The sequence below is a fragment of the Rhodnius prolixus genome, unplaced genomic scaffold (genome assembly GCF_049639745.1).
Source record: "Rhodnius prolixus isolate KJV_2025 unplaced genomic scaffold, Rpr scaffold_4, whole genome shotgun sequence".
NCBI lineage: Eukaryota > Metazoa > Arthropoda > Insecta > Hemiptera > Reduviidae > Rhodnius > Rhodnius prolixus.
The window spans coordinates 48,019,565-48,032,530 of record NW_027411614.1 but is presented as its reverse complement, the minus strand read 5'-3'; the positions used below and the strand labels follow the sequence as shown (position 1 = coordinate 48,032,530).

The window sequence follows — 12,966 nt, the reverse complement described above, 5'->3', positions numbered from 1 at the left end:
GTGTTTGAATTTATTTTTAAAACAAGTTTCAAAATTAACAAACTAAATGGAGTAAACTTCTATGTAGACTTAAAGTGCGATAGGAGAGAACTGTTTCCGGAATACCCGTTATGGTTAGAGGAACTTGCACTTTTTTGGCGGATAACATCCCTCTCCCTCTTCTCTTGGCATATTTTCTTAAAATAGCGACCACATTTTAACTTGTTGATTGTTACTCGTAGATCTGCTGTATTTCCGGAATGATAAACGTGCCTAAAAAAAAAGAAGGAAAAACAGTGAAAACAATTTAACCTTTTTTCAAAAACAGGAAACAACACTTTTCAGTTTCTCTTACTTCTCATATAGAGAAACTATTGTGATCAAGCGGATTTAAGATTTTAAAGGAGATATCCGTATTGAGCTCCTCTGAGTCCAGCTAATCTCTCTCTCTCTCTCTCTAATCTCTTAGCGAAATAGGAATATTCTGCCTATTTCGCTAAGAAAACAGCTGATTACTACACTTATATTTCCGCATTTAGATTACTGTTCGCTAGTGTACAATGATTTAACAGCTGAATTGAACATAAAATTACAAAGGTCAATAAATTCCTGTGTTCGTTTTATTCTAAATGTAAGAAGAGATGAGCATATTACTCCTCATTTTATTTTTCTTAATTGGCTGAATGTCAAGTATAGAAGGAAGTATTTATTGGGAAGGTTTCTGTTTATGCTTCTAAAAAATAAACGTCCTGAATATTTATTTAATCTGTTTATTAGGAAGGCCCAATTAGATTTAAAAAATACCAGAACTGCTAATTTCAAATTTTATATTTCTCCATATCGAACAGTTACCTATAAAAATTCATTTCTTGTGCAATCTTCTCTTTTCTGGAATTCTTTACCTCTTACATTAATTCATAAAAGTACAATAGCTTCATTTAAAAATGCATTGTATGATTTCTTAATGCGGTCCTTCATAGAAGACGCTTCTCATTAGAGAATTTATTATTCAGTTTTATATCTATTAATTTTCAATGTAATTTTTGTTATAATAATTTTACTTTTATATTGCTTTTACTTATAGAGAACTTATTGTAATTAATTTTGTAATTTAAATTTTGTTTGTTGTCCTTAAGGGATATTGTCCCAGGACAAAATAAAAGTTTCTTTCTTTCTTTCTTTCTCTCTCTCTCTCTCTCTCCCTCTCTCTCTCGGGGGTGTTTATAAACCGGAACTAAAAAATACGAAATGCTACTAAAATATCGCCTTCTATTGATTTCCTCTAAAATCGCCCCATTTATAGCTCTGGACAACTTCTATTTGAAACAGGGCATGGTAAGTGATTGCGTTCTCCTCTAAAAGTTCTCCATTTCCCGGTTCCAAAGTATAGACACACTTTAAATAATTATTAGAAAAATTTAATCGATTTTCCAGATTTGAAGTAATTTGGCTGCCGGAAATGTATGTTATTGGGGGGGGAGGGTAATCCTAAGAGGAAGCGGTGCGAGGGGTCACCCCCAGTTTGTGTTGTTTGCTCTCATTTCCCAGAGTTCTATGTTGGGTTCACCGGATAGATTGCAAATACACCGAAACAACATTATTTGCCTCAATCATATACAAAGACCAACGAATACATTACTTTTTTTTTATTATTAAAGAAATGCCATTTCCAATTTCTGTTCTCTGAAGTTGGTGCTATTCGACTTTGATAGCTCCATGTGTGGAAAGTTCCCCCCCACCGCTCACGTAGCTCCACATCTCTTTATGTTGGCTATCCCTCCATGTTTTTTTCTTATTTCCGTTCTTGTTTGTTTGCTTTTATTGCTATTTCTCTTGCTTGGATCTGCTTTTCTTGGATATGCTCACGAAATTTATGCATTTTCTTCGGGCCTTTAGCAGGCAAGATAGAAAAATTACCATCCTGGATGGACAGGCTTTACTAACATCGATTATTAGCGATTTCTTATCAATAAACTTAATTAATAACCTTTTGGTAATCGATACAAACTCATAAAAGAAGCAGTTTGTATTGAATTAGATTTCAATTGTGTGGTCCGTCGAGGACTCAATAAGTGCTGTTTTGTGAGCGCCCTTATGTTCTTTGGGAGAAAATACCACAAAACTCTGATATCAGAGAGAGCACACACGACATTGTGCTATTCCCCAGTTATTACAATTTGAAGTGACTAATAAATCTCGAAACGTTTAGTAATTGAGGGGCCCTTTGTAGGGTATGAAGAATTGGAATGTTTTATTGCCCTATAGTTCCTAGAGACAAGAACAAGTACAAAAGATGAAATAAAACCAAAAAACTCGAGGAATATTAAATTTTCAGTTATTAAAATTTTAGAGCTTTTAAAGGTCAATCTAGTAGATTATTAAATCCAATGAATAGAATATTAAAATAAAGATAATCTAAAAAATAAATCAAAATATCAAATTAAGAATTTTACTTCACACCGGAACTAGAATTGAGTGACGCACAGCGACAAAGTGATTGATTACGGAAGAGTGACCCAGTTGCTTACCAAGTCCTTACTTTTATCGCGGTAGCTAGCAGTTGGGGATTGGTTAAAACACCTTCTTTTTTTTGGAGGGGGGGATTTGTAAAATATTTCCTACATTCGACACATTATTTATTAAAAATGATTCGCTAATTAAAAGCGGTCACCTCCCTGAAATAATTTAAACTCGATGATCAGTGATTCGCCATAATCCGAGAGCAGTACAAAATAAAAGGCACACTCTAGAGGAGAGGGGTTCTTTGAAGTTTATTGTTCCAGTACTTTGCACAGGATACTTTTATTTTGTGGTTATAGAATAAAATGATGAATAAAGAAAACCTCTGGAGCTATTTTCCAAGATATCGTTTTCAAGATATCACATCCAGCAAAGATCCGAGGATCACGTTGCCATTAGTAGCCACCCCGAAGTGGCATTTAAGTACATTGTGTTAATCTATGTTAATATTACTGTTCATTATTTTTGGTGACTGAATCATAGTTTCAATAGGATGAAAAATCAATGCCAGTTTCAGTCATTATAAACTTTATTATGGCGACCTAGTGGCTAGAAACCAACACACAAAAAAGAGAAATTACTAGAAATTATATACATATTTAAGACAGAAAAAGCAGTCTAAATTTCAGAACTGAAACCAACAATTTAAACAACATATACGCCAACTTATTTACAAAATACATGCGACAATTGGCAACACTGACTTCCACACAACCTAACACAATCACGTACAGACCGATCACATTCAGTCCATGACGGATATTGTAAATTAGGTAAATATTTTTGTAAATTTTCGTCATATTCATTGTAATATAATTAATTGGTAATATAATTGGTTAACACACTGTAAATATGTTCCACAGCCCTGAAGATGACCCAGTCACCCTAGGTTGAAAGCTCGGCATAATAAAGTTTGACATGACTGAAACTGGCAGTTAGTTTTTCATCCTAAGTTAATTACAATTATTTAATTAAAAGAAAAGAAATTAATACTTTTCTGACGCGACGGACGAGGGACTATAAATATTGTTATCTACTGATAAAGTTACTTTAAATATTTTGTGATTTTTTTTTTTATAATATATTGGCACGACTGGAATTTATGGATTATCCGATAATCCAATTAAGGAGGAGAACCTCTTTCGATTAATCCCAAAGGATTTGCAAATGAAATGCGATTTTTGTTTTTGTTTTTTTAAAGCACGATTATCATTCCGGGAATACAGCAGTTCTACGTGTAACAATCAACAAGTTAAAATATGGTCGCTATTCTAAGAAAATATGCCAAGAGAAGAGGGCGAGGAATGTTATCCGCCAAAAAAGTGCAAGTTCCACTAACCATAATGGGTGTTCCGGAAACAGTTCTCTCCTATCGCACTTTAGTAAGTCTAGGAGAAGTTTAGTTCCATTTAGTTTGTTAATTTTGAAACTGGTTTCGACAAAAAAATTCAAACACTAAATGGCGTGGTCAAATTTAAATTTGTTTTAAATTCATTTAAATAACATTCCACATATGAATAAGTTAATAACTTACACGACATACAAGAACATATATTAGGCTTCAGATTTTATTGATTCTAATCGACATATTCGGCCATATGTTTGCTAAATATTGCATTACTCCTCTAAAGTTACGAAATATCAAATGCATGATCAGTTTATTTATCATATTTCGGAAGATTTCAATCACTTAAACTTCTTACACTAACTTACACTTAGAGTAACTTCAAATTAAAACTGTTAATTAACAAAATAAATCTAAGAACACCACACTAATGCATAGTAGGCTTAAGCTATAGGCCAAGATTTATATGTGTTTTGTAGGGCGTGTTTCCAATTGAATCTAACTCAACTGATTCCATTCCAATCATCTAATTCAATAATTCCAATGATTCAAGAAAATAAAGAGTTATAAGTTTACGCAAACATACGAGGGTCGTTTGAAAAGTCCGTGCAAAGTCAGAGAGATAGCACCATTGGCGCGTATCGAGGTTATGTTTAGTTAGTAGCATCTCTTGGAACAACACACACCAAGTTTCAGCCAGATCGGTCTATTTCTTTGTGTTTAGCATTCGTTTGAATCGAGAAAGTCGAGTGATTTTCAAAAAAATGGACGAATAAGAATTTCGTGTGTTGATTAAACACTACTTTATGAAAGGCAAAACGCCTCAGGAGACTAAAGAGAAGCTTGATAAACATTATGGTCACTCTGCACCTTCGATTAGAACAGTTTATAAGTGGTTTCAAAATTTTCGGAGTGGCCATATAGGGCACAAGTGACGCTGAACGTTCTGGACGCCCTGTTGAGGTAACTACTCCAGAAATCATTGATAAAATCCATGATATGGTGATGGATGACAGAAGAGTGAAGGTGCGTGAGATTTTGCTAGTGCTGTGGGCATCTCGAATGAACGGGTACATAATATTTTGCATCAACATTTGGACATGACAAAGCTATCCGCAAGATGGGTGCCGCGATTGCTCACGCTTGACCAAAAACGAAATCGTGTGAAGTGTTGCAAGGACGGTTTGCAGCTGTTCCAGAAGAATCCGCAGGACTTTAAGCGTCGTATCGTCACTGTGGATGAAACATGGATACATCATTACACTCCTGAGACCAAAGAACAATCTAAACAATGGGTTACCATCTGCGCCAAAAAAGGCGAAGACCGTTCCTTCGGCCGGAAAGATTATGGCGACTGTCTTTTGGGATTCGCAAGGAATAATCCTCATCGACTATCTGGAAAAGGGTAAAACTATTACAGGTGCATATTATTCATCGTTATTGGACCGTTTGAAAACCGAGCTGCAAGAAAAACGCCCACGATTGGCCCACAAAAAAGTCCTTTTCCATCACGACAACGCACCAGCTCACAACTCAGCAGTTGTGGTCGCAAAATTAATGGAAATAGGGTTCCAACTCGTTTCACATCCCCCCCCTATTCTCCAGACTTGGCTCCCTCGGACTACTATTTGTTCCCCAATATGAAGAAATGGCTGGCGGGAAAAAGATTTTATTCAAACGAGAAAGTGATTGCAGAAACGAATGGCTATTTTTCAGACTTGGACAAATCCTATTATTCGGAAGGGATCAACAAACTAGAGCAGCGTTGGACGAAGTGTATAAGCCTAAAAGGAGACGTATGTTGAAAAATAAAAAAGGTTTACCCCAAAAAATTAAGTAGTTTTTATTTTTGCACTGACTTTTCAAACGACCCTCGTATCATTAGAAAATGTCACATAAAACTCAATTTAGAACAGAAATCTGTTTGCCTGTAAAGTGCAACTACGGATTTTTTTTGGAACTACAGAACCTCCCCACATGGATTTCTTGATCAGCTCATAGTAAACTAAACGTCAGACGCTACAGCTGACTTATCAGATTTATTGCTACCAATTTGGCCATCGTAGAAACTAGAAGAACATTGTAGAATGTGCCTGTTTTGTTTTTCTCAAAGCCCCAGGAATATTATCCCCCACTAGTAGATTTTGCGTATCCAACTGAAGGAAGAGAATCTTTGCCATTGTATTTTTCCGGTCAACTAAGCATTCGGTCAAAATTCTGGATTTAAAAGGAAAAAAAATTTCCTATGAAAATTGCCTTAAGGGGGAATATTATGGCGTGGGTTTTCACACGTCACACCAGACTTGGTTTCAGGTTAATATTTATTTCAAAATCAATTATAATGTTATCCCCCATACCAAAAAGGTATCTAATTTTAGTTAATTATTTTCTCCTTCCATCCCTTCTCAAAATAAGTTAATTTTATTAATTAAAATTAATTAAATGAATATCCTACCAGATTCTATTTAAAATCTTTACTAGTAATAAATTTAGGCGTAAAAAAATAAATCGAAGAAATGATTATTATATTTGTACTTATGTAGCAGCGTATAATTTATTACATGTTTAAATGTGAAATATTTAATTAAAACTTTTTTATTAAATTAATTATATTAAAACAGTAATTACTTTTATTAAAATCCTGTATGTAATTTAAAAATCAATTAAGTGTAACAACCAATTAGCGTAAAATTTATTTATTGACTAATTAATAATACCAAGCAGCGGAAACTAATTCATTTCGGAAAATATGAAGTGTAACGAGATGTCAAGATGTTATTATTAATTATTAATATAATCTAACATCTGAGGTATTAGTTTCCGGAGGCACAGTGCACCATTTTAAGGGGAGTACTATAGATCAGAGGAAGTGAGCTAAACGGAAAGGGAAAATCTAAACGCATTTCCGGGAAAACTAAACCGATCTTTTTTCTCTTTTTCTGTTGCAGTCTTGGCATTACATGAAGGGCCCTAGTCTCCTCCTTCTCCTCAATTTTCCAATTGACGTTTTTGTAGACAGTCACTGACTTTGAATACATATCTAGGGTCAATGTAAAGTAGTAAAGTAAAGTAATCGCCTATTTTTTCAGGCGGGGCTTAACGTCCAACTACCATTTACTAGGTGTCGTGGACGGAGGCGACTAGCAAACGTACTTTACTATTTCTCATTTAACCATTAAATAAAATCCAAGGCCAAGACCGGGAATCGAACGCAGTACCACAATGCATATTAGCTATGCAGGTCTCGCCTCTTAACCCGCTCGGCTACCGTGGCGCCTATATCTAGGGTCAGTGATCCAGTCGGGATGGCAGAATTGTTCAGGAGTTATTAAATAGGATCAAGAAAGCAAACGGCATATTCTACCAAATAAGTACCACACACTGATTGGAAAGCAGGAGTTGAGTCTTGATGCTTTAAATTGGTGCTATAAAAAACGGTGTTTTTGCCTGAGCTCCTCTATGGTTCTGAAAGCTGGACGGTGCTGGATAGGCATGCCAGTAAGCTGTCGGCTGCTGAAATGCGCAACCTGGGTAAAACTAGGAGAGATTGCATCAGGAGGATGCGCGAATAAGAGAAGATTTGAAAGTACAGGCCAGCGCGGCAAATTTTGGAGGCCCGACAGTCGGTTTGGCCATGTTTTGTGAATAGAGGAAGGGTGGAAGGCCAAGCAAATGATGGATGCCAGACCTATTGGCAAGAGCGCAAGAGGCAGACTTCGTACTATGTACGAGGAGTACATTGAAAGTCTCGGCCGTCCTAGAGGAGAATCTCTTGCGGGGATGAGAAGGATGGCATGGGATAGAGATCAAAGGGAAGGGTTGGATTGGGGCTGCTTCTCCACGCCTCATGGCACAAAGGAGATAGGGAAAGAAGAATAAGTTTCGAGACCGTGTTAAGAGGTGTGGCAGGGTTGGGCTGGTCAGTCCTAAGCCTAATCCCCTGCAGCTACAATGGGAGGAGCTTGGAATAGAAAAAGGGTTTCCTCCCATTGCCGGAACTATCTCCCAGAGAAGGTAGTCCTTGGTTGAGTAGTGTTGCGCGAGTGATCCAGGCAAAAGGTTAATGAATAAAAGTTATCTATCTACAGGATCTACAGATTACAGATAGTAAATTCCCTTCGACTATATGATTAAAAAAAAAAAAATTTAGGACTACAAAACTAAGAAACTGGGTGTACAAACTTAAGAAGAACAACACACAATAAGAGAGAACAAGTGAAGCTTGGAAAGAAGCAGCTGCTGCTACAAGGGAGGACTGCCTTCTAGATAGAACAAGTTATCCGGCTCGCAACAGTTGGTTATTCTTAAGGTAAACATGACACTTCCTTTTACAAGAAGTAAACCATCTTCAGGGGCCCTAACTATTTTGTAATTAAAGAGCTTAGTACTTTATTCATTACTTGGGAATTCAATTAGATTACATTCATTACAATTATTATGCTGTAATAATAATCTAGCGCAATTAAATTTTATTACTTCTCCTTTACACTCTCGATATGTTCATTAAAAAGTATAAAAGTGCAATTGCTGATAATGTATGCAATCATACATTGACTAGGGAGTCATTAGGAATAAATCCCTGACACCCATTTTATCAGTAGATTTTTGAAAAACGTTCAATTCGACAATTTACTTGATTGATTGCAATCACGCTAACCATTCATGGAGAGTAACATTTTTGACAATTTACCACTTGTATGATAACATAATCTTCATCAAGCCAAAACTCTGGAGAAGAATTAATGAGTTCATTTCTTTAAATACCATTTACTCCGTGTGATTGCTTCACCCTTAACCTTTACTTCCCTCCCTCCATAATCGTCCGAAACACTATTGCCTACCATTCTGGGAGCTGCTAAAGGCTATAGAGAGAAGGATGGCCTCGTGACCGTCCACATCTTGTACAGAACAAATCACGACATGAAATGCCATCCATTTGGTGAAGACTTCACCATATAAAATCTAAACTGCTATTTTTTTTTTTTTTTTTTTACCTCAAAAAATTATTTCATCTTATTTAGGCGCTACGGTAGCTCAGCGGTTAGAGGAGAGACCCGCAAAGCTAAGATGTATTGCGGTACTAGTCTAGCCCTTGGATTTTATTTAATGGTTAATAAAAGAAATTTACAGTAAAGTATGTTTGCTAGTCGGTTATAGGTTAGACTCGCAAAGCTAAGATGTATTGTTGGTTAGTGGGTTCGATTCCCCGGTCTTAGGCCTTGGATTGTATTTAATGTTTAATATGAGAACATTTACAGTAAAGTATGTTTGCTAGTCGGTTATAGACTAGACCCGCAAAGCTAAGGTGTATTGCGGTACAAGACTAGCCCTTGGATTTTATTTAATGGGTTAATAAAAGAAATTTACAATAAAGTATGTTTGCTAGTCGCCTTCATCCACGACACCTAATTTAGCAATTGGACGTAAAGCCCGCCGGCAAAAATAGGCAATTACTTTATTTCATCGTATTCGGAATTTTGGGGGGCGGTTAATTTTAGAAAATTCCAAAAATACGACACCTAAACGACAGAAAGTGAAAAAAAATTAAAAAATTTTTGTAAGGCTTCTTGGACGTTAAGTAAGACTTTAGATTTAAAGGCTCCGATTAAGATTTTACAGATCCTGCTCAGCTAAGGCGAACTTGCCGAGGAGAAAACACGGAAATCTAATAACTAAGTTTTAATAGATAACTTCAGGAAAATAGGGAATTGAATGACGGTTTAACATTAGTGCTTTACCTCACCTTACTCGAATAAATCTTACATACAAACTTACATACTTAATGTTCTAAAGCAAGCCTTCCCTACAGAGGAGAAGTTTACAGAACAAGAACTGCGTTCTGAACGTCCCGGAGATAAAAAAAAAAAAATCTACAGACTCCACGAAACTAACCACGTTCAAGGGAGAGATTATAAAACAAGTTTCTCTCCCTCCCCCTTTAAATTGCGTAAACAATTATTAAAATACAAATCTGGTGCTGTACACCAGACTTAACTTTCTATTAATTCGAATTTTTTTTATTCTTTTACACAATATTATTTCTTGCTTTAAATCTCTGTTTTAAGTCTTCTCCTATATAATAAACAACTCTAAAAACTTGTTGATACAGAACTTTGTAAAAAAGTATAAGGCCTGAAAAAGTTAAGAATGTAAATAACATACACGCTGAAAAAGTAGAAAAATAAGAGTGGATGTAAGAAAAACATCAGTAATTTTCCTTATTTTAGCCGCCCGACGTATCTACAAATATTTGTTCTGATATATTTGATCAGATTTATCTACCTCCCGGAGAAGATTAAGCACACCACAAGGAGGCTTACTCTACTACTCCCATTGTTCTTCCCTCTGAACCCCGCCTAAATGAAGCATCCTCGATGAAACTTAAACTTCAATGCAAAACCAAATCTTAAAAAAGCAAACTTTTTGTAGGCCCTTCCGAGTAAATTTTCCATTCCTACATGGTGGGTTGTGGTTACATATATGATTCTTATCAATATTTTACAGGTGATCAGGGGATTTAATAGGAGGGATTCTGATCGCTAACTTTTCCTCAGATCCCCCGAAGATTGCCGTAGGACTGAAATATGAAGTTACTGCGAGAGTGGTCATTTTTCTGCGCTACATTTCGAATTCATGTACAGTCTTTTTTCTTTTTTAATTTTAAATCGAATGCGTCTCCTGACTACTATTTCTCTGAATTCTAACCGCCATCTTCAAATTCGTGTAATTTCAATGCACACGTAAATTAAACACATTTCATTCTTAATCACTTTATACAGTCAGTAGAACCGTACATTACACAGAAATGATTGAGGGAAGCACACCACCATTCCTCCCTCCTGAAGAGCTGCATTGAAAAATTAAAATTTTCTTCGATAAATATATATAATTTTCTTAGATAAACTAAATCAAGTTGACAGAGGAGCTTAAGATTTTTAGCGATCCATTTATAAGCCGCCTTTAAAATAGTTAAGAATCGGTTAAGGACTAGAAATAGCCGCTTTAAAGAACACACATACACCCATCACAGAAGTGCCCTAAATCGATTTTTCGACAGGGTAGTCCATTCAATTAAGTGGAAACATCCGACTGACAGATTTTGATCGCGCTTAGTAGCTAACAACACTGTCCTATCAACCGGATAAGAAGAAGAATAAGTTGATGGGTCCACAAGGAAGGGAATATCGAAAGAGTAGCAATCGAATTACAATCGAGATCAGGGTCCTCGTATAGTCCACTTTTACAGATCACAAATGCGCTCAAAAACCTGTGTATTTGTCATGACCATTGCAAGAATTTCTAGACGTAAGATATGTTATTAAGTTTATCAAAAAATATTTTCTTAGTTTACCCTGGATTATCGGCAACAGCGGTAGACATGTGTGGTAGGATATCATGATCCAAGAAATATAGTGACGATGTATCATGAAGGCCCTGCAAGGCCTCCTCCTCCAATCTCTCCGTAGTGCGGTTGGGTATCACTTGACAAAATCACTTGGAAATCACTTTAATTTTTTAGGGCTCACCAAATCAAAGGGGGCCCTTTTTTATTTTTTGAACTTTTTCTTTATTTCAAAATAACTAAATCTTTATTTTTCTTTTAAAAACGAAACACGCATTGGTAAAACAGAAAACTAAAAATTTTTCGAACTAAAGAAAAACTATGAAAAGCACTGATCACTTTTTATTTTTACACACAATAGAAAATAATGAATGAAATTATAAACAAAACAACTGAAGACAGATGAACTGAAAGACGATGGATTGAATAAGAATTCCAAAAGATGCTGGGTTGGATGCTGGTTAAATATTACTTTCTTGAAATAAATGAGATGATGATGAAAAGTTGTGAAAAATAAAATAAAAGATGATACACGATGATGAAAATAAAAAACACTTAGAAGAAAAACTGGGGGTATTTTCTACCCCAAAATGTAAAACATATAACTCGAATTCTTAAAGAAAATAAACGAAGACTAATCTTTTCTTTTTTTGTTTAAAATTACTGGTGAAGAGGAACAGGTGGGCCGGCACCTTGATGTAGAGAAAGACCTAGCCAGCCGGAGCTGTAACAGTAAACGCGAGCAGCTCTAAAGACAAACTGACTGGTCTGTAAGGAGTGGGGGCTGTACACGCTGACGACTCCCCCCACCACATGGTGTGTTTGTTAGCGCCGCTCACTACTACGTCACAACACCCTCCAACAACTCCAATCGCCCCCCACTACAAAATAGAAATAATAAATAAAAACAAAAAACATCTGCCCAGTGGCTGGGCTACTCTTCGGCAAATTAACATTCTTTAACTTACTTTTCACTCTATTGTTTGCCTGATGTTCAAACTGATTTCCTATCATTAGGCTCCTCCCTTATTTATGAAATCGGGCATAAAAACTGGCGCCATTAATTGATGGCCAGTTACCAAACGGCCATTTTAATTTCTCTTACTAACGTAAGAAGAGAAAAATTAAGGTGATTCACGATACTTGCTCCGTAAAATTTTATTACAAAATCCCGTAATAATTATGCACAATTCAAATAGTTACATGACAATTTATAATTTAGGACCAGTAGTGGCCGAACAACGTGTTCAAACAAGATTTTGTTATAGTGACGTATTTTACACACCTAGAGGAAGGCTGTAGTCGTAAAATTTGTCTGAGTTCTTTCCTGGCACCATCTTGATATCCAGCTGTTCCCGAATTCCCGGCATGTGTCACACTGTGTAACTAATCAAAATTCAATTCAGTTACCTCGCCACTGTCTGGCAAGGAGTAGTTAGTTACCTTTCTAAATATTCATTCAACTTTATCCCTCTACTTTTGTATTGCAAAACTAAATTACACTGATTGAGAATTTGCTTTAGTAATAAAAATCTGGGTGATTGAATTTAAATGAACACAAGACAACAACAGAACACTCAGAAATAATATATTCCATTTAAACGATTAGCAATTACGAGTCGGAGCAATTATTTGGATCTGTTGTCTTTATTAAGAGATTTTATGAGTATCTTGAGATTCTTGTAAAAGAAAATGAGCTCGTGAAAACTTTTCGTTGATGGGAATTCCCCCAGAAAGTTTAAAAATTGTATCCCAATTGAAGAAGTAAAGTCGCATCCGA

At 35.9% G+C, this 12,966-nt stretch overlaps 1 protein-coding gene across 2 annotated transcripts in view; it reads right to left on the bottom strand.

Annotated features, from left to right (window-relative positions):
- The window catches only part of tai (basic helix-loop-helix family member taiman), a 362,580-nt gene extending 350,631 nt beyond the window's left edge, over positions 1–11,949 (bottom strand). For both annotated transcript variants that reach the window (XM_074131838.1, XM_074131843.1), the window contains exon 1: positions 11,196–11,949. In XM_074131838.1, the coding sequence (XP_073987939.1) occupies positions 11,196–11,224 (29 nt within the window). In that variant the 5' untranslated portion in view covers positions 11,225–11,949. The remainder of the gene's footprint in view (positions 1–11,195) is intronic.
- Positions 11,950–12,966: the final 1,017 nt, after the last annotated feature.